Source organism: Acomys minous, assembly GCF_964271855.1.
Source record: "Acomys minous genome assembly, chromosome: 7".
NCBI classification, from domain to species: domain Eukaryota; kingdom Metazoa; phylum Chordata; class Mammalia; order Rodentia; family Muridae; genus Acomys; species Acomys minous.
This window is the reverse complement of record NC_140488.1, coordinates 1,875,022-1,895,100: the sequence shown is the minus strand read 5'-3', so window position 1 is coordinate 1,895,100 and position 20,079 is coordinate 1,875,022. Positions and strand designations below refer to the sequence as shown.

The 20,079-nt window shown below is 48.8% G+C and overlaps 1 protein-coding gene across 3 annotated transcripts; it reads right to left on the bottom strand.

The window, feature by feature from the left end:
- Positions 1–979: 979 nt before the first annotated feature.
- HAUS7 (HAUS augmin like complex subunit 7) lies at positions 980–18,570 on the bottom strand. Of its 3 annotated transcripts, XM_084789098.1 has the most exons (11): positions 18,276–18,570; positions 17,435–17,550; positions 15,503–15,570; positions 13,784–13,845; positions 9,850–9,941; positions 9,207–9,365; positions 9,015–9,111; positions 8,338–8,547; positions 7,423–7,537; positions 6,742–6,776; positions 980–1,221 (listed from the first exon to the last, which is right to left on the bottom strand). In XM_084789098.1, the coding sequence occupies exons 1-10, from the start codon at positions 18,390–18,392 to the stop codon at positions 6,751–6,753; spliced, it is 1,062 nt and encodes a 353-aa protein (XP_084645224.1). In that variant the 5' UTR covers positions 18,393–18,570; the 3' UTR covers positions 980–1,221; positions 6,742–6,750. The 3 variants fall into 3 exon arrangements, with proteins under 3 accessions (XP_084645224.1, XP_084645223.1, XP_084645225.1); XM_084789097.1 differs by lacking the exon at positions 6,742–6,776 and having other exon boundaries at positions 18,276–18,564; XM_084789099.1 differs by lacking the exons at positions 6,742–6,776; positions 9,207–9,365 and having other exon boundaries at positions 18,276–18,567.
- Between the last annotated feature and the right edge of the window lie 1,509 nt (positions 18,571–20,079).

Genomic DNA, 20,079 nt, shown 5'->3' with positions numbered 1-20,079 from the left:
GCAACCCTTTAATACAGTCCCCCCCCCACTATGAAATTATTTTCATTGCTACCTCCTAACTGTAATGTAAATATCTGATACGCAGCCCCCACAGGGGCAGTGACCCATGGGTTGAGAGCCCCTGCTGTGAAGTCTTTCCTGCCTCATCTGAGGGCACCATCAAGATGTGAGAGTGGCTGGAAAGCCAGATCATCCATGGCCTCTCCTGAAGATGTCATTGCAGAGCTAGGTATCCAACATTGCGGGCCTGACCTTCCAAGGATGTGCCCAGTGCAGCCACTCCTGAGCCTGTTCATAGAGCAGTCGGTGCAGCAGGACAGGAAAGCACGAGGACCTGCTTGCCCATCAGCCATTCCCAGCAGGGTCCCAGCAGGAATGGCCTGGCACCCAGCTATCAAAACCTACCCAGGGAGCCTGGGGGAGCCAAGGTGCAGCTACAGGAGCAGGGTGGGGCAGGCAGCCACAGGAATGATAATGGATCTCACCAAGTTGTGCCTGTTCCGGTGCTTGAAGGGAGGGAGGTGGCTGTGATAGGCACACTACTCAAAAAGATACTGGGTCACTGTGGGAATCCCAGAAAGCAGTTTCCTGGATAAGCAGTCAGGCCATGATGAGAATTTCTCAGTGGGTGCTAGCACCCTAGAAAAGAAGGAAGAGATTTGTTGGCTCCCAAGGACACGGCAGGGGGGCTCTTAGGGCTCTGGAGCAGGACAGGAAGTCAAGGGCACATGGTCAAGAAGAGAGAGATCATGTCAGTTTTCAGTGGAGACCTCTAGGGTTGGACATGCTTAAACTAACCAGGCAGTATCAGGAAGGACTAGAAGCAGCAGAGAGGACACCAAAGCCCGCTGGGTTAGCTGAAGGGCTGCCACCAGGCTAACCCAGCAGAGCAGAGATGAGGACCGGAAGGGGCGCTGAGCACGCTAGGCTAGAGGGGAAGAGTGTGACATGCAGAAACAAACAACAGTCCGAAGACAGCTTCTCAAGAGTATAACGTTTCTTTTATTTCTAGCTGCCTGGCTAAACCTGCCTGCCTTCTGTAGCTCCCCCCTGCTCCCCTTCAAACCACAGGCACCATGCAGGCCACGAACACGACTCCAACTGCTCCCTGCCCCCACGACAGCTCCAGGGAGGGCTTTAGACCTCCACATTATCTTGTGCCTCTGTGTAATCTGTCACTGAGGATCTTGTACTTTTGTGTTACTTCATCAATCCTGGCAGCTGTACAGAAAAAGAAACATAAACAGCAAAGTAAATTCAAGGCTTGTGAGCTTGAAAGAGGCAGAAGCTGGCAGTCCACACAGGACTCCCTCCTGCCTCCCTATCCTGCTCAGACTCACTAGGGGCCTCTTCCCACTCCTACCTGGTCCTCAAGGGGCTTGAAGCCTGGGAGTCCAACTTTTACTATGACCCAGAAACACTGATCAGGGAGCTACTGATGAGGTATCTTGGCTGGTGGTGCTAGGCCAGCAGCTTACGGGTCCATGTCTGGGTCACATAGACCACAGCACAGTGGCAAAGCTCAGGAACTGTCCTGGTTTCAATGTTGAATTGTTTTAATCAGATACCAGTATGGGCCTACAGTACCAAAGCCAGCACAGAACTGCTCTAAGGCTTTCAGATCAGTGGTTCTCAACCGTCCTACTGCTGCGACCCTTTAATACAATTCTTCACGTTGTGCTCACCCCTAACCATAACATTATTTTCATCGCTACTTCATTAACTGTAAGTTTGCTATGCTAGGAATTGTAAATATCTGATACATGACTCCCAAAGAGGTCGAACCCACAGTTTGAGAACTACCGCTTTAGAGGAAGTGCAGCCCCAGAACCAGCTGGCCAGCTTTGGGGGACACATGCTATAAAAACATCCACCTCTAGGGCCCTAAACAGACAATCACTGGGTATCCAGCAATTACATTTCTGGCCAATTTAAGTTATTCTCTTGTTTGTTTTTTGTTTTGTTTTGTTGTTGGTGGTGGTGGTTTTGGTTTGGTTTGGTTTGGTTTGGTTTTTCAAGACAGGGTTTCCCTGTGTAGCCCTGACTGTCCTGGAACTCACTCTGTAGACCAGGCTGGCCTCGAACTCACAGTGATCCACCTGCCTCTGCCTCCTGAGTGCTGGGATTATAGGCATGCGCCACCACATCCAGCCTCTTGGTTGTTTTTAGCATGTATTTCTGCTTTAAGGACTTCTTTATTTTATGTGTAGGAATGCTTTGACCACATCTGTATATGTGCACCTTGTGCACGCCCTTAGTGCTTATGCGGAAGTCAAAGGACAACTTTCAAGGGTGATTCTCTCCTTTTACTTTGTGGATTCTGGGGATCAAAGCCAGGTTGTCGGGCTTGGTAGCAAGTGCCTTTAGCCAATGAGCTATCTCACATCACCACATTTTTTGTATTCAGTGTTATATTAGGTTGGACTCGCACTTGACTTTCCTGCCTCAGCCTCCTGAATAATGAGATTACAGGCATACCAGGCTGGGAATTCCCAACGCAAATACAGATCCATTTTCCTACCAGTTTATCAACCCTTTCTGTCTTCTCATGAGGAGGGAAAGAAATCTCACAAACCATGCTGCCTGCCCCCTCTCTTCTACAGTCCTACCATTAGCTACACTTTGCTTTTTACATGTCAAACTTAGCAAAAGTGACATTATGTATAGGGATAGTCCCAATTTGTCATCATTTTCACATCTCTGGAGCTTAGGACTCATGAGGTATGGCCATTGTGAACAGCACCCTAAGATCCTTCCCTATTTGCTCTCAAGGTTTTCAGTGGTGTCCTAGCTGAAGAACTTTCCAGTGGCAAACTGTGTCCCTCTGAAGATGGCACTTTGCTGGGTTCTGCCCTGCCCTTCCTCTGTGGCATATGCCTTTATCAATCCTTGGAGTGTAGCCAGAATCTAGACCCTGGGCCTCACCGTGTGCCTAGCTAGCAGCCCAGTAGCTCATAGCTTCCCACTTTGCCCTCACGTGTGGATTTCAGTGTTCTCGGCCCCTGGGCCTACTCCTGAGGCTGCACACTGGCCTCACACTCGGACCCTGCTACAGCACTGTGGGTTCTGTAGGACATCCTCTGGGTGCCTCTGCTTGGACCTGAAACGAGGAAGCTCGCCTGCTTCACTTGTGTTTCTGTCTCCTGTAGCTCGTGCTGACTCTTCCCTCTCACCTCTCTGTCCCTAGAGACGCGCTACCTCACATGCCACTGTTTTCTGGTCATTCCTCTCAGCTGGGCTTTCAAGTGATCCAGGTACATTTGCCTGCCATGCTGTTTAAAAGCTCCTGGGCATCCAGGTCTTTTCTCTTCACCATCCTGGTTCTTTGTACTCTGCCCTGGTGTTGGGGTGTGGCACCTGGGCGAAAGGTACTTCTCCCACATGCTGTTCAGAGGTTTGTACCCTTCCCTGTGAAGGGGCCCTGAAGAAGAGTTCGATGGAAAGCAATGTTTGACAAGCTGATCTGCCTCACTGACAGCTGAGGGCCCTTATCCTATGGCGCTCTGGGGTGAGGGGCAGGCTTTTCATCGCACTCTGCTCTGCTCAGTCACTGCCACTGCTTTCTCCACAGGCTACCTATGCATTCCCCATGAACACTTTTTTCTGGGGCATCTGCCTTTAGGCCACAGTGGTCTGCTATCAGAGCATCTGCCCCCACTACTCCCTTGGGCTGTTCTTTCAGTTGGCTATTCTGTAGGTCTGAGAATTTGATCCTGTTGGCTGTGTCTCTTCCACTCCTGTTAATCTCTCTTGTGTCATTTGTGCCCACTCCCATTCTCAGCTCCAGCAGGGTCACTTTGTCCTGTAAATATGTTGTTACACTAACACCCATTTGCACAATGCCATAAGCCAGGACACACACAGCCTCTTACTTGATACTGTGGGACATGTCACCAACAGGGCTCAGCTACAGCATCTGGATCAGTGAGGGAAAATGATAGAGAAACAGACTTCCCCCAGGTAAGTAGAAGAGAGCTTCTCATAGAGGCCAAGGCCCCTAATGTGTCAGGTAGAAAATGGGCAGTGAAAGGAAGTGGCTTTGGAATTTATTTGACACTGGTTGTTTTTTCTGGGCATGTCTAGTGCCCAAGAATTTGTCTCAGAGCAAATCAGGAATTCACACTGACAAGAACTGAGTCAGGAGCCCAGCCCTGCTCTACTCACCATCTCCATAGCACTGAGGCCATTGGGAACTGAAGGACAGGGAGGGAGTGCCCAGGTCATACCAACAAGCTTACTGCCAGTGCAAGTATGCCCTCGTCACCAGTGAGCAGGCAGGCTGTCAAGGTTATTAATGATCATTACTGCAGTAATGACAGCATAGATTATGAACAATTTATTAATAGGAATTATATGGACTGCAATGAGAGCCACAGTGACAGTGGTGATTAGAGTAAATGTTATAATAAATTTTAAGAATGGAGGATCCTCTTGCAGCTCAATAAGTAACAAGAGACTCCCAAGTGTCTGGTATACAGGTGACAGGTGTGTGCCAGGACAAAACACAGAAAGAAGGCCAGCAGCCAGGGAGAATCCCAAGAAGGTCTGGATGTGCAGGCCTATAGTCCCAGGTATGTAATCTCAGCTACGACAGAGGATGAGAGAGAAGTGTCACAAGTTCAAGGCCAGCCTGAGCAACTTGGTGAGATCCTGTCTCAAAATAAAAAGTAACAAAAAGAAAAAGAGGTAGGAGAGAGAAGGCTGAGGATATGTTCAGTATGTATGTATGTGTAACATATATAAGGACCTAAGTACTTATATATCCCAAGTTCAGAAGTGGGGGAAATCCCCAAAGGACATGGCACAAAGGCCATGATCTAATACCACTACTTGGGGACAAATCAGTGAAAAAAGTTATAGTCACGTGCGTTACTTGCTGCTCACTGAAACAGTCAGGGAAAATAATATAATAATCCAAAAGCTTGGAAGGAAAGACTGGGGAATAGAGGCCACAGAGGAGACCTAAAAAGGACATAAAAGGTGCAGCATTGTGGAAGTGCCCAGGAGAATCCGAAGAAGGCTGACTGAGACTCTGAGGCAATAAGAAGTGGAAGAGAAGTGCTTCGCTATTGGTGAATGACGGGAAAGTTCAGAGAGCTCCAAAATGGGTGAACTACAGGTGTTAAACTTCGAGACTTCTCACCAAGACACATAACCGAACTAAGAAAAGTCAGAACCAGCAGAAAAAAAGGCAGGTGAGGAGACCTGTTATGTACAAGCGCCTGCAGGAAGAACACAAGTGGATTTAGCAGCTCTGACGGTGAATGACGGTGAATGACGGTGAATGACGGTGAATGACGGTGAATGACGGTGAATGACGGTGGATGACGGTGGATGATGGTGGATGACGGTGAATGACGGTGGGCTGATATACTGCCATCCGAGAGCAAAGAGCAAAACCACCCTTCAAAAGTGAGGGGAAACCCAGACACCTCTAAAGATTTCTGGGTAGTAGGTGGTGGTTAAAACAAAAACTCACAACTAGTCAAAGCACTGTGGAGTACTAACTCACAAATGGGAAATGTGTGTCCCATCCCCAAGCCCCTAGGCTCAGGAACCATCAAGAAAGATGAGGTGGAAAGACTGTAAGAGCCAGAGCTTTGAGAGGACTCAAGCACAACAGCGTCTTCTGAACTCAGGACGCACAGTGGCTGTGCTTGCTTCCACAACATTCTAGCACGAAGCCCACAGCCCCACGAAGGAACTATCAACAGCTGCTGGCTGCTGCTGTAAGGATCGGCAGCTTACTTGACATGAGAATTCATACCTAGTCTTGTTACATCTAGTTAGTCAATGTTTAGTTGATATTCCTGGGTGGCCTGCTATTTTTCTGAAGGAAAACAGGAACAGAGGATCTGGGGTGGAAGAGAGATGGGGGGAGGAGAACACCAGGAGGAGGACAGGAGGGGAGCCTGCTATTGGGATATAGTATAGGAGAAGAGGAGGAAAAAAAGAATGTGCCCCCTAACAGGTCTCCCAATAGATGAATAAACAAGCATATTTTACTTCTGCATCACAGCCATATCAGCCATACAGGTATGCAGCACATGGATGAACCGTGAAAACAGGCAAAGGTCATACGTTGCTCAACTCTATTCTAAGAAAAATGCCCAGAAGAGTCAAAGCTATAGAGAAAGATAGTAAGACAGTAGATCAATGGTTGTCAAGGGCTGGGGTTTAGATAAAGATAGAAGAGAGATTGCCCTTTTTGCTCTCTCTTTCCTTTTTTTTCCCCCAGAGACAGGGTCTCACTATGTATCTCTGACTCTTCTAGAACTCACTATGTAGACCATGGTACCTTAAACTCTCAGAGATCCACCTGCCTCTGCCTCCTAAGTGCTGGAATTAAAGGCAGGCCTTCTGGTATAGAACTTCTTCTGGGGATAATAAAATATTCTAAAAGCTGGAGAGATGGCTCAGAGGTCACTTGCTGCTCTTCCAGAGGACCTAGGTTTAGCTCCCTGCACCCACATGGCAGCTCACAACTGTCTGTAACTCCAGCTCCAGGGGATCCGCACATTGTGCACAGACATACATGAAGGCAAAACACTCATATACATAAAATAAAAAGAAATCAATATTTTAAAAATACTCTGGATTTAGCTATGATGGTTGGCAAGTATATGAATATCTGTACAAAACTAGACTGGTCACTGTTAGAAAGGGTGAGTTTTATGTTATGTGAATTATAGCTCAGTAAAGCTGTTGTTAATATAGGGCTTGGGTGTATCTCACCTTTACCTTATGGGTTTAATTTGTCATTTGTTTTCTGATCTCTATGGGGCAAAGACAGAAAAAAAAAGAGAAATAGGCTAGAATAGAGAACTCAGAGACCCATACATGTAGAACTAACATTTGATAACTAACATACATGGTGGGTTACAGACCAATAGGGAAAAGAATGAGTCTCCATTAGTGTTACTGGGATCGATGTGTATCTGTATAGAATAGAATGTGACTAGCCTCCCATCTCATACTATACAAAAATCAACTCTGGAAAGATTACTAAGCTAACCATGGAAGGAAATGCTGTAAAGCCATGGGAGATGATGTGTTAGAGTAGGAATGCTAGCTACACTACATAGAAAAGATTCTATCCATAAGGAAATTATGGCTACATTTGACTACATGCAAAGTTTATAACAAATAACTATACATACAAGTTCTGAAAAGATAAGCCTCATTGTGGGGAAGATATGCATGCTACCTTAAGCATCCAAGGACTTGTGTATATATCTCTGAGTTATTCCTACCAAGAATGCTGGGTGCATTTTTTTTTCCAAGGGAAAGAAACATCAAAAGAAAAAATCTATGTGGCCAGTCTCCTAAGCACTGGCCCAGCACAGAAAGCAGAGGCCCCGCCACGGAGCCGACTTGGGCTAAGTAGGCAAGGACAGCTGCCCCTCAGCCCCGGGCACTTACCCAGGCTCATCCCAGAGTTGTTGCTGCCCCAACAGTTTGGGTCTTCCTGCTGCTTCCTTGCTACTGCCACAGCTTCAGCAGAGGTGTCTGCAATCTCCATGATTGCTCTCAACAACTACCAAGATGGAAAGGACATGCAGGTCTCCGTGAGGCTAGTCTGAGTTACAGATGCCATCTGAATCCCCAAAAGACAGCCAACAGAAAGAGAGAGAACTCACAGCTAGAGAGATGCCCCTCAAACCTAAGGCTCCTTCCTCTTGGGTCAGTGGGGCCTCCACACTGCTGTTACTCCAGCAGCCCTCAGCTCTTAGTGACCTGCTAGCACTGCACATTGTGCTGCCTGAGCAAAGCAAATGGTGGGTGGGAAAAGAAATATCCTACCAAAAATGTGCCTTTGTGATAAGAGCTTCCCTCCACTGGGAGAGTCTCATGAGAGATTGGGAAGTCTTGGGTTGTCTTGCTAGAACCTCAACTCAACAGCATGGCCCTATGAGTCACAGTCAGGGTTGCACACACTGTAGCTACAGTGATGAGCCTTGGTCCAGGTGCTGAGCCTGGCCTCTTAGAACCTGAATCTGGAACTGCCGAGTGAGCCATGTTTTACTCAGTGGCTTAGTCACATACCAACTGCGCCCCCCCCCACTTGTTTGTCTGGCTAGCCTAGTACCTAGCCAGATACAAGACCAGAGGTATCAAGGAACAGGACCCCGTGCTGAGGGAAGCAGAACCCACTGCAAGTGATTCATGAACCTCCTAGGGGTAAGAGAGGTAAAAGAATGGAAACCTCCTCCTCACGAGTATGTCTGGGAGACAATGTCCACATCAGCTCTCATCACCTCCCCAAGGTACCAGAAATGTCTATCCTCACCTGACCCAGAATACCATGTGATTGGCTTAGAAGGAGAGATGTCTTACTTGGCTACACGAACTAAGAGTCTGATAGACAGCTTGTATGATAGGGCCGCTTGGGTGCAGGCTGGGTAGTGGGCGCTGGCAGGACTTGCCCAGCTCGTCATCATAGACTTGCAGGAAGGCCAGAATAAGCTGGTAGAAGTCAGAGATGACCAGACGGAGCTTCTGGTGTACAGTGCTGGTGTCAATCCCTGCCTTAGTCTGTGCCAAGCACTGCAAAACCAAGGGTGACAGTCACTTGAGGCTGCCCTGCCTAGCCAGCCTAGGCTGTAAACAGCCTACATAACATAGCGCAGGTTGACATAACATAGCACAGGTTGATAGGAAGAAAGTCTCTATAAAGAAGGAGATGGGGAGGGTGTGAATGGGGCCTCAGCCTTGGGGCTAATGTTTGCACAGGCCTCAGTCTCCATAGTCAAATATGTAGCCTGGTCAACAGATACCAGTAGGGCTGAATTTGGGCGGCTATGTGAAGGCATGCAGTTCAGGCCTAGTGCACAATTGCCATCTGAAGCACATCCTTTCCTTTCATGCTCAGACCCTCAGTACCTACCTCCATACTCCGGCTGCATCCCACTGAAGCCTCACAGCACACCATGCTGAGGGGGACAGCACTTGCCCTAGAACTCAGCAGAGCCTGTTCCCCAAGTCCCATAGTCCCCAGAACTGGTGCCCTTCACCTGGTCTCGGAGTGTCTGAAGCTTGTCAGCACTCTCCTGAAGCTGCCTGGCCAGATCTGCCACCTTCTCTCCCTCTGACTGGGCAGAGGGGCCATCCCTGCAGGGGAGAAAAGGGGTGATTCTGTCAGTGTAGGCAGTGGGCCACTGTATAAGGTCTGCCTTACTAGAACTATAGCCCTCCTGAACACCTACATTGGCAGGTCACCAGATTGCTCGTAGAGAGAGGACGCCATGCCCAGGGACCGTGGCTTACTCTCTGGCTTCAAGATTGTCCACAAGTTATGGCTGGAGAAGAGCTCCCCCAGCAAGGCCTCATTCTTCTCTGTGGTGTTTTCAAGGTATTCCTTCAGGCTGCAAAGTCAGGACAGGCCCCGAATACACTGTTACCCGCAGGAGCATCGTTGTCTGCAGAAGTCCCAAGGACAGGGAGCTCCACTGCCTACATCCCTCCCTGTCTCTGCTTGCTTTGGCCTCTCTCATGCCCTCTTGTCTGCAGACATCCAGGTGCTAATCCCTCTCCTAAACACCTAGGTTAGCTCCCCCAAGGCCTATAGTGCAGGGATCTCAAGCTATGACCCAACATCCAAAAAATACAGCTACCCATTGCTGAGCCACTGCCTGGCCTCTGGGCAGTCAGCCTAACTCCCAAGACAGTGACTAGGGGGATCTGTATCAATTTATCAGTCCTGTAACTCCTTGATGAATATGTGGTACTGTCCCCAGAGGGGGACAGAGACCCCAGATGAAGACACATTCCCTCACCTCCCCACCATCTCCATAGTTAAGACCAAGACTAGCTGTCAAGGGCACCCACCTATACCAAGGACACCTTTACCTAGAACTACTGGAACATCCAGCCATCAGACTCCGCATCGTATCCAGAAACTGGTCCATGAACTGCAGCTGCTTCTGGGGACACTCACAACCCTGGCAGGGAAAGCCACACACATTTGCCACTAGACCCAGCCAGGTGCCCGATCCTATGCTGCCCTTGCTGTGGCCAGTGGCAAGGAGCCTAGCCAGACTGTCATCCTCTTCCCTGTCCCTGACCCCTGCTGGTAGCTTCTAGAACTGGCTCAGAAATAGCATCCTCACACAAAGTGTTCCTTCTGAGGCCACAGTTCAGGTTGCATGATACCTGGAAGCAAACTGCAAATGCAAAATGCAAAATGTTGTCAAAACATATTACAGTGTGAATTTGTCACACAGCTAGAGGAGAAGGCTTTTCCAGTGGGTGGGTAGCATGCAGGAAGGCCTACTAAAGCAGGCAGAACTGGCAGGGACACCTCCAAGTAAACATCTGGTATCCTCAGTCAGTCCCTCCTGGCCAAGGATAGCAGAGGCCAACAGGCACAGCATGAGGCCTGGAGGTGGCCTGGTCCCCAGCAGGGGCCCAGACTTTCCTCATGCAGAGCTGACCAGGCCTCCTGCCTGCCTATCTGCCCAGGTGATGCAGGGAGTTACCCAGGAAGAGTCCAAGGCTTGCCTTCTTTTAGAAAGTTGATGACCCCTGGGAGCAGGTACTATCTTAGAGGCCATGGCTGCTCCATAAACTCCTGTGCAAATAGGGCACCAAGAAATGCCTATCCCTTAAGTGTATCTTCTTACTCAGGCCTGGCACACCCTGGTCTGAGGAAGAAAAAGTGAAGAATCACTCAATCACCAGAACCAGCCTGAGAACAGTCCCTTCAGGAAGAACAAGCGTGGAAAGCTGGTACTGAATGCAGATGCTGAAGGGAAAGGACCAGGTGGCCCCTGGTGAAGAGGAGACTTGGGGACAGCACAGTTCCAAGACTCACAATTCCAAAAGACCCAACTGCCACCTCCAAGACTAAGTTAGCAAGACCCACTGCAAAGTCCCCAGTTCATGTTCTCAATCTGACACTGGCTTCTGGGACCTTTTGTCCTCTTTTGTGTTGACTTGATCAACACATCTGCCTAAGAAACACAGTAGCAGGGCAGTCTGGGGTAGAAGGTAGCACACTATTTAAACTGGAAGCAGCCCAGACCAAAACAGAAGAGAGGCTTTCCTTCCAGACCTCAGCAGGCTCTGGCCAGTAGCCTGGGCCCCTGGGCCCATCATTCCCACTAAGTAGAAAGCTGGCTCTGGCATGTACCCCTACCCACCCAATGCCCTGCAATGGCTGTGGTGCCTGCTTAGAGTTGCATCATCACAGACTTCCCCCCACATAGTCCTGCCCTGTGGCTCCTTATGAGCTCCCCAAAGCCACTTATAACCGCACAACACCCAAGAGTCCTCACTGGTCGCATTCTAGCCTCCAGCAGGCTGTCCGTGGCCACCTTAATGAAGCCCATCACTACACCATACTATCTGTTTCCTCTCTGCTCCCCAGCTAAGGGCAAGACTAACAATCGCACTCTGAAAAGGTCTGGAGATATGGTGAGGTCTGAGTCTTAGTGAATTCATTCTCTAGACCTTTCCAGAGTGCAACTGTTGGGTCTTGCCCCTGCCTCTACCTTACTATATCAGCAAATGCACTGGGTCTGGGTGAACCTAGCCATTCCTCCCCTTTCCCCACTTCCACTGCAATTTGTAATATCCGCTTACATGTCTGGCCTCTGCTGTAGCCTACCAACAGGTCCCTCAAGCTTTACTCCATCTGCCCCATCTTCACACTGTCAAACTAAATAGAAATCCATCTTGCTGAGCTCCAAGTTCCCTGGTCCACCACCCTGTATACACTAAAGCTTCCTCTGACCTAAAAAGGCCATCGCATCTGTTCTGTTCCCTTCCCTTGTTTTCATTCTGATCTACCCCAACCAGCCTGATGACAGTTTGGTGAACACATCAAGCACAGAGCACTCTACGTCCTTTGCACCTGCTGTTCTCCTAGACGTCTTTTTTCCTTTCATTACACTGGTTTTTGATTGATAAATTTAATTCATTCCATGAATTTTAAAGTATATAGTGCGGAGGTTGTTAGAATAGTCAAAGAGCTGAGACGCCTTTATCTCATCAATTTTTTAAAATGTATTTATGTTATGTGTCTGGGTGTTTTTGCCTGTGTACCACCTGTGTAAAGAACCTAAGGAGGCCAGAAGAGGCCACTGTAATGCCCTTGGAACTGGAGTCACAAGTGGTTGTGAGCCACATGGAGATGCTGGGCATCTAACCCAGCCCTCTAGAAGAGCAGCAAGTTCTCTTAACCACTAAACCGTCTTTCCAGTCCATAGACACATTTTAGAAACATCTCTAGCGCCCCCAAAAACAAACTCTAGACCAACAGTCATTTCTTATTGGCCCCTCGCTGAGCTGCTAGCAATCAGCACACTCTATCTTTTGTGTGTATATATTCACCTCTTCTGAACAGTCTACACACAAGGAATCCTGCAATATGTGACCATGACTTTAAACTTCCTTTAATTATCTGACTGCTTTTAACTTAGCAAAACAGCCTAAGAGAGTTGTCACATGTAACATCTTCGTTCTTCAAAATTACCTCACCGGTTGATGGGCACTGTGGTATTTCTACTTCTGGCCGCTCGATTATACATCTAGAATGTATGAGGGTTCCTATGTCTCCCCATCCTTGTCCAACTGTGTGATTTTCCTTCTAACTCTAGATATCAGAGTTTGAGTTCTAACTTTCACTGCTCTTGTATCAGTGATAACAAGTGTCCTGCCATGACCCTCTTGCTAGCTTTTTTTTCTCTGCCCTCTTGCTACTAAATCACTCGTGCAAGTGGGTTGTAGCCAGAGGATATAAAAGGACACATGCAACACATTACCTGACACATGAAAAACCATGAAGACCTCAACTTGCATGAGACAAGATGCTCGCTAGATGCCAATACAGAAAGACAGAGGAACTGATAGTTTTAAGCAGCCATTAGAAATGCTTGTGGATAAAAAATTTAAAAGGCCAAGAATCAGCAAAGAACCACATAACAACCTCCAAGCAGAAAACACAGGAGAAGCACAACCCACCGGATACACTTGGGAGAGAGCATTACACTTCTCAGCGATGAAGGCTCACATGGTGCCAGCGGAGGAAGGAGATGCGCATTCTCTGTTCTTGCTGTTCACAATCCCTGTGAACCTGCTCTACTTAAGAACAAGCCCTCACTGGAAAGACTGAAGAGCCCAATGGAGTACAGTCCCACCAAAAGTGGTTCATTAATTAGCTCCTAAAAGTTGAAACCATCAAATCACTACATATCTAGCATATACCCAATAAATCTGACAATGGTGATTAAATAAAAATACAGACTGTCCACAGCCCCCATCAGCCACAATAATGAAACACTGTAAATAATTATTTCAAGTTTAGACATGTTAAGGGTTGGGTAGGGTTTCTCTGAGTTTACTATGAGGGGGGTCAGGGACCCTCGGGTGGGGTAAAGTACGTGGATTTGGGGACCACAGTCCTGAGTTGGAGACTTAGTTCTGCCAGCATGTGATCACAAGGAAGTTTCTGTTCCCTGCTAGGAAATGGAGCCCCCAAAGTATCATCTGCTCAGGATGGGTATGACAATTACTGCACTGTAAAAGCCCCCGCCATGCTACCAGCCAAGTATGATGCCATCAAGTGAGGACAGAATGGATGCACTGTGTCCTATTGGTCATCACGAGCCAGGCACCTCCCTGCATTTCCACCTGCACCATAGCTCTCCCCATTCTGTTCGGCACTGCTTAGCCTGGGGATGCCTAGAGAAGCCGTCTGCAGCCAGAAGCCTCTCCATCCCACCCTCTCATCAGCCCAGGGCAAAAAGCATCCCTGTAGGGACAAAAGAGGGTCCTTTCTTACCATCAGAAGACCGTGGTCATCTGGTGCACACAACATCAGTTCATGGCCTAGCTTCACCATCTCTGTTAGAAAACAAAGACCTTATCACCACAGACACCCACCCAAACACAGGGGGATACAAGACATTCCAGAACTTAAAGCATATAGGCTACTATGGCTTTTTTCCACATAGCAAGAGGTAGGGTACAAAAGACCAAATGGACAAGGAAGCTGTGCTGCTACCTAGGTGTTCCCGTTTTCAGTAATAGTATCCCCAGGGAGCCTGATGAAGCCAAAAGAGGGCAAAGCCTTCATTGGAAGAAAAGCCAAAGGCCCATCAGGCCTGGCAGTACCTATCCTATCCCCTGGGATCCCCCTTATTGCATTATCCCTTTTACCCCAGTCACCTTCCAAGTTGCCAAGCAGAGCCCACCTCGGTGTCTTTGCTGTGGGCACTACTCTCAGCTGGGCTCAGTTCCTGCCTTTTTTGCCATCTTCTGTCAATAAGATCACCCTTCTTCCATGTCTCCCTAAGTGTCACCTTTCCTTTAACTTGGCAGTTTCCAAGCCTTCTGAGCACCCGACCACCAAGACGTTTACAGCCTTGTTCTTCATCAGCTGTGCTCTCCATCATGCAAGTTCCCCGCTGGACCTAACACATCAAACACCACCTCACACGTCAGCAAAACTAACTATTCCTTGTCCTCATGTCTCCTACTTCCTCTCAGGCAAGTACTGAACACATCCTGAGAAGGTGAATAAGGTGGGAAGTAAACGCCAAACTGTCGATGGATGAAGACAGTGTGCACACCAGGGCTTTCCCATGGACATCAGAGAATTCAGGTCCTCCAAGCCGATGAGGGGAATCCTGACAGCAGGAAGGGATGATGGGATAAAAGCTTGGATGTTCTGATACCAACAACCTCCTACACCCAAGAGGCCAACTCTCCCTAGATAACTAATTTGGCAGTGCCATTGGTGCACAGTTCAGGGCCCAAGTCCAGCTCACCCACCCTGCAGTGGGGCGATGAAAAACTTAGCCTTTGGTGGCATGCACCTCTAATCCCAGCACTCGAGAGGCAGAGGCAGGCAGATCGCTGTGAGTTCGAGGCCAGCATGGTCTACAGAGCAAGTCCAGGACAGCCAGGGCTCTGCTACACAGAGAAAGCCTGTCTCGAAAAACAAAACAAAACAAAATTTATCAATGTTTGGCCACACTACAAGGAAGAACGACCCGGCCACTTACACACATGGCACTTTTGCTCATCTTTATCCGACATTCACACCAGGTTAAGGATAGTTTCTACCAAAAAGGAAAAAAAAAAAAGGAAAGAAAGAAAGAAAGAAAGAAAGAAAGAAAGAAAGAAAGAAAGAAACCCACCAAACTAACATAGTTACAAGGCAAAGCACATCAAAGAGCAATCCGGGGTCTCTTAGGAATAACATGTAGACAAAATATGCACCCCACACACAGACCTCAGATGACATCAGAAAGAACCATGCTCTCTACCTACTGGCGCTGTGGTAAACCAATGTACTATTTGGTCCTGCGAGAAGCCTCCCATACACTGTCAGGAAAGGCCTTGTTTCAAGAAGGCTCCAATAATATCTACAAAGTATATACCATACAGAGTGAAAGATTAGTTAATGGATATTTCACAACTCAGTGAGACACCGTGACCAAGCTCAGAAATGCCCAGAAGTTACCAGCAAATAGCACACTCTCATAAAGAGGCCTACCCTGTATCTTCAAATCCATTGCAGTTCCTTTCAGTGAGTTGAACTTGTCTTGCAAGGAGGGGCAGACCCTATGGGAAAACAGCAGTCAGTCATGTGCCTGACTCCTCACCACCCACCTCTCCATACCTACTCTCTAAACAGAGAATTACTTGTACACATGTTAAATGCCAGAGAAAAGACATTTTAAAATGATTCATTTGACAGCATGTGACTCTTACCATCAATTATTATGGGGAAAAACTTGAGAAATTTTTCCCTCAGAAATTCAAATATTCAAACTTCTCCCCCCCCCACACACACAAGTGATGGGTGTACAAGAAGGGAAAAGTGTAGTCATTTGCAGGAGAACTCGGACCCTGACAATTTGGCCTGAGTGTACACTTACCAGGGCATGTGTTTCCCACTCAGCCTTAGCATTCGGTCATAACTTCAACTCACTTTCTCAGCATGGCTAACCCCCACTATAAGGCCTTCCAAGGAACCATGCCACCTCCTTGACCAAGGTGCTCTACCGTTCCACCAGGACTCTATCCTCTTGGAGTAAACACTGGCTTTCCTTTGGATCTTTCTAGAGCCTGGCACATTTCTAGGTAGTAGTCAGCATAGCAGAGGAGGACAGTGAGTATAAGGAAGGAGCAACGGCTGCTTCTACCATCAGTAACCACCAATGCACTTGCAGAAAAGGCCATTTTACACTTTCTTTCCTCCTCCTCCTCCTCCTCTTCCTCCTCCTCTTTTTGAGACAGGTTTTCTCTACATAGTGCTGGCTGTGCTGGAACTCACTCACAGAGATCCACCTGCCTCCGCATTCTTCATGATGGAATTACAGGTGTGTGCCACTGAATCCTGCTTCATTTTACACTTTTCAAAAAGCCCAATTCAACACACAGTTTAAAGGAGGGTTTATTGCTACATTCCTGATTTTGAGCTACCCTGGCAGGACTGACTTAAAGCATAGAAAATGCATTGCTGAGCTTTTGTTTGTTTGTTTGTTTTTGTTTTGTTTGATTTGGTTTTTCAAAACAGGGTGTTTCTGTGTAGCCCTGGCTGTCCTGGACTCACTTTGTAGACCAGGCTGGCCTCGAACTCACAGAAATCCACCTGCCTCCCCCTCCCGAGTGCTAGGATTACAGGTGTGCGCCGCTGCCGCCACCACCGCCCCTCGGCTTTTTTTGCTTGTTTGTTTATAGTTTTTTGAGGCAGGGTTCCTCTGTGTAGCCTTGGCTATCATGAACTTTAGACCAGGCTGGCCTCAAACTCACAAAGATCCGCCTGCCTCCTAGGCCTTCTGAGTGCTGGGATTAAAGGACTGCACCATCACCATCACGTGCCCCGCTGCTGGGCTCTTCTTTAACTAGAAGGCTCAGGTCACAGGGCTGTGCAGTGCTGGCCTTGAGGAAGGCACACAGATAAGCAGAACAATGACACTCCTCAGTCAACATCTAGCCCGGAGAGAGCGCCTAGCTGGACAGAACCGGTTCCATAGACAACTGCCAGGAAGAAGTCCAACACCTCCCATGTTGTTGAAAAGGCCTATTTAGCCCAGGCTGCCCGAGCAGCACAGCCCTCAGGATGCAGGAAGAAAGGCCCTGGTTCTTTGCAAGTTGCAGTGGCAAATAAGGGCAACGATCTAGGAGGCTGCTTTCTGGGCAATGTCCCTCCTTGCCCATCATATGACCACCAAGCTGACAGTAATCCCATCTCAGTGACATGAGCTGCCACAGGAAAATTCCTCAACACTATCAACAGCCCAGGTGACCTAGCACACAAAGGGCTTTCAGTAACGTTCCTGTAGTACTGCTAGGCCACCTCCTCAACATCTTGGTCATGGCTGTTAACTAACCAGCTCCTCTCCTGGAGCTGGCTTGGTCACAGACCTGCCTGAGAGGGCACATTCCCATCTCCCCCAGGAGACACCCCACAGAATATTACCGAATACACATCCATTCCAGTATGTCCAACCGGTACTTTGAGGGTCTACACAGCAGCTCCAGAATTGTCTTTGGTTCTGTAATATACAGCCCATCGAGGAACGGGCAGTTTACACCCTAAACAAGGAAAAAGAAAGTCAGCAGGAAGCCTGTTACTATCAGCTTGCGCCCCTGACCCTCCCACCACCAAGATCACGGTGCCAGCCAGAAGCACCTCCTGGTATTGGCAAAAGTTCAACTCCCTCGTCTTCACCCCACATCCATCCCATGACTTGCTACCCCCCCCCACTTTTAAGTGTGTTCCCTCTGTGCTCCATGGCCACAAAACTGGGTTAGAAATACTAAGATTAAATCTGAGGGACAATGGAGGGAGACTGAAAGTGATCTCTGAGTCAGAAGCAAGGGGAGTTGGGAAGGGGGGAGGAGGACTGGGCCTCGGATAGCTCCCTGACTTCATGGGGTCATCTCCCTTACTGCTGCATGTACCTTAAAGCCACCTAGAGTCACCCCTGTCTCTGACCCAACAAAATGGCAATGTGTTTGGCCCACCTGTTCCCCAAAGCCAACTCCACCCCACTTGCAGCTCTTTGAGACTGGGGCCTGCGTTGTCCATTTTTGCACATGTTTCAAATTTCCAGCCTCAGTTCAGTAGGTACAGCATAAGCAGAAGTCTGGGAACCCCAAAGAGCTAAGAAAGATAGTCTACATGTCGTCCCCAAGGCTCTGCCAGGGGACCGTGGTTCCCTGTGCTGAGGCCAAAGTCCACAGGGAGCTCCAGAAGGCCCCCGTGCGGGCCCTGCCCGGTCCCCCCCCCCCGCTCCCCCCCCCCCAGCTCACATTACCTTCAGCTTCTCGAACACCTCCACAGCTGCCTTGAGCACGGGGTTATCACCTGCATCTTCGTTGTAGCTGTCGCCTGAGGCGCCGCCCGCGGCAGCAGCGGCACTCTTCTCCGCCATGTTTAGCGCTTTGAACTAGAACCAGTCCACGCCCCCAAGCTTACAGGCCCGCTACACCGCTAAAGGCTCAGTAGTTACTTCAGACTTAACAAGCACCCGCCTGCGCGCGGCGGGGGCGGAGCCACCCGTCAGACTGGAGTCACAGCTTCCCACCCCCTTTCTCGCCGAGCCTTCCCATTGGGCTGCAGCTCGGTCACAGGCTGCGCGCGCCTCAGGGTACAGAGTGCAGCAAAGAAGAAAGGGTGAGGACCGGACGGAGGCGCGCTGAAGGCGGGGCTAAAGGCGCACACGCTATGGGGGCGGGGACGGGAGGCGGGGCGAGAAGCATTTACCAAAGCTGGCTTAGCTTCTTTTGAAGACTAAAGCTAGGGAGGCTCATCCAGGAGGAGGCGCTCCTACCTTCTTCGGGGTGTCGGGCAGAAGCTGATAGAAGGCAAGCGTTAGTAGAACCAAGACCTGAGCAATCCATCTCCTGGCCCAGAGTTCTATTTTGTTCTCGTTCTGCCTGGTCCAGCATCACCGTCCTACCTTTGGCTTTCATGGATGCTCTTGTGCCTCATTGCTGCCCAGTTCACTTAAAAATCTCTCTGTATCTCGGGCCTCTAAAACTCAACACATTTGAAGAAATATTAATCACCCCCTGCCTCCTTCCTAGAATTCCAAAACGCCAGTTCGATATTCCAACCCTGGGACTGGGATCACATGATTGGATAAGGGCAAAAAGGAATTGAAGGCAACTGCTGTTCAGGAGCCAAGAGCCAGTAATAGTCTATTGCACTCAGTGTACACTGCACTGAGCAGATCAAGAGGCAAGGAGAAGCCAGGTGTGAGGCTTACGCCAGCACTTGTATGTGGACACAGAAGGATCACAAACTGAAGGCCAACCTCAACTTCACAGTGAGTTCCAGGCCAACTTTAGCCAGTTGAGACCCTGTGCAAAACAACAAACAAGTAAACAAAAAGAGGCACGGGGATGAGATGATTCTGTCCAGGTGGTATGCTGCAGCTTCAGTGAAGACCCGGTTTCCACAGATAAGGTGGAGGGCTGGAGAGATGTCTCAGCCATTAAGAGTGCTTGCCGCTCTCACAGAGGACCCAGGCTCAGTTCCCAGCACCCACATGGCACCTCACAACCATGTATAAGCCCAGTTCCAGAAGACTCAATGCCCTCTTCTGAACCCCTTGGGCACTGCATGCATGTGGTGCATAGACAAAAGCGCAAGTAAAGACTCATGCACATAAAAATAAATATTTAAAAATAACGTAGAGAACGATTGAAAAAGACACCCAACATCCATTGACCTTTGGCTTCTATATACAAGTAAACCACCCCCACGCACACACACACACACACGCACACACACACACACACACACACACACACACACACACACACACGTTCACGGGTGGTGGAGAGTTGTTAGCAGGCAACTGAAGTCCTCTGATGGAAGGAGCAGGCAGGAGCCTGGGGCTAATGGAAAGGGCTCCCGAACTGGCCCTGCCTAGGAGCCAGGGCCTATTTCCTAAGTAATAATTTGCAATGTCAAGCTCTTTGGAGGACAAGACATGGATCCTCCCAATATGAGCTGAAAAAAGTCTGGGAGGAAGAAGGCCCAGCAACTTGGCTCAGGGGCCTAGTTCATAGCAAGGTATATTAAGGCCCCTTTCTACCCTCCACAAGGATGCT

What these genes read in the sequence shown, in the direction of transcription:
- HAUS7 (XM_084789097.1), bottom strand. Translation starts at nt 18,392, where the DNA reads ATGGCGGAGAAGAGTGCCGCTGCTGCCGCGGGCGGCGCCTCAGGCGAC. An exon ending in CTGGAATGGATGTGTATTCG is followed by an intron (nt 15,571 to 17,434) that starts GTAATATTCTGT and finishes GTTTTCCCATAG; the next exon opens with GGTCTGCCCCTCCTTGCAAG. An exon ending in TTCAGACACTCCGAGACCAG is followed by an intron (nt 8,548 to 9,014) that starts GTGAAGGGCACC and finishes TTGGTTTTGCAG; the next exon opens with TGCTTGGCACAGACTAAGGC.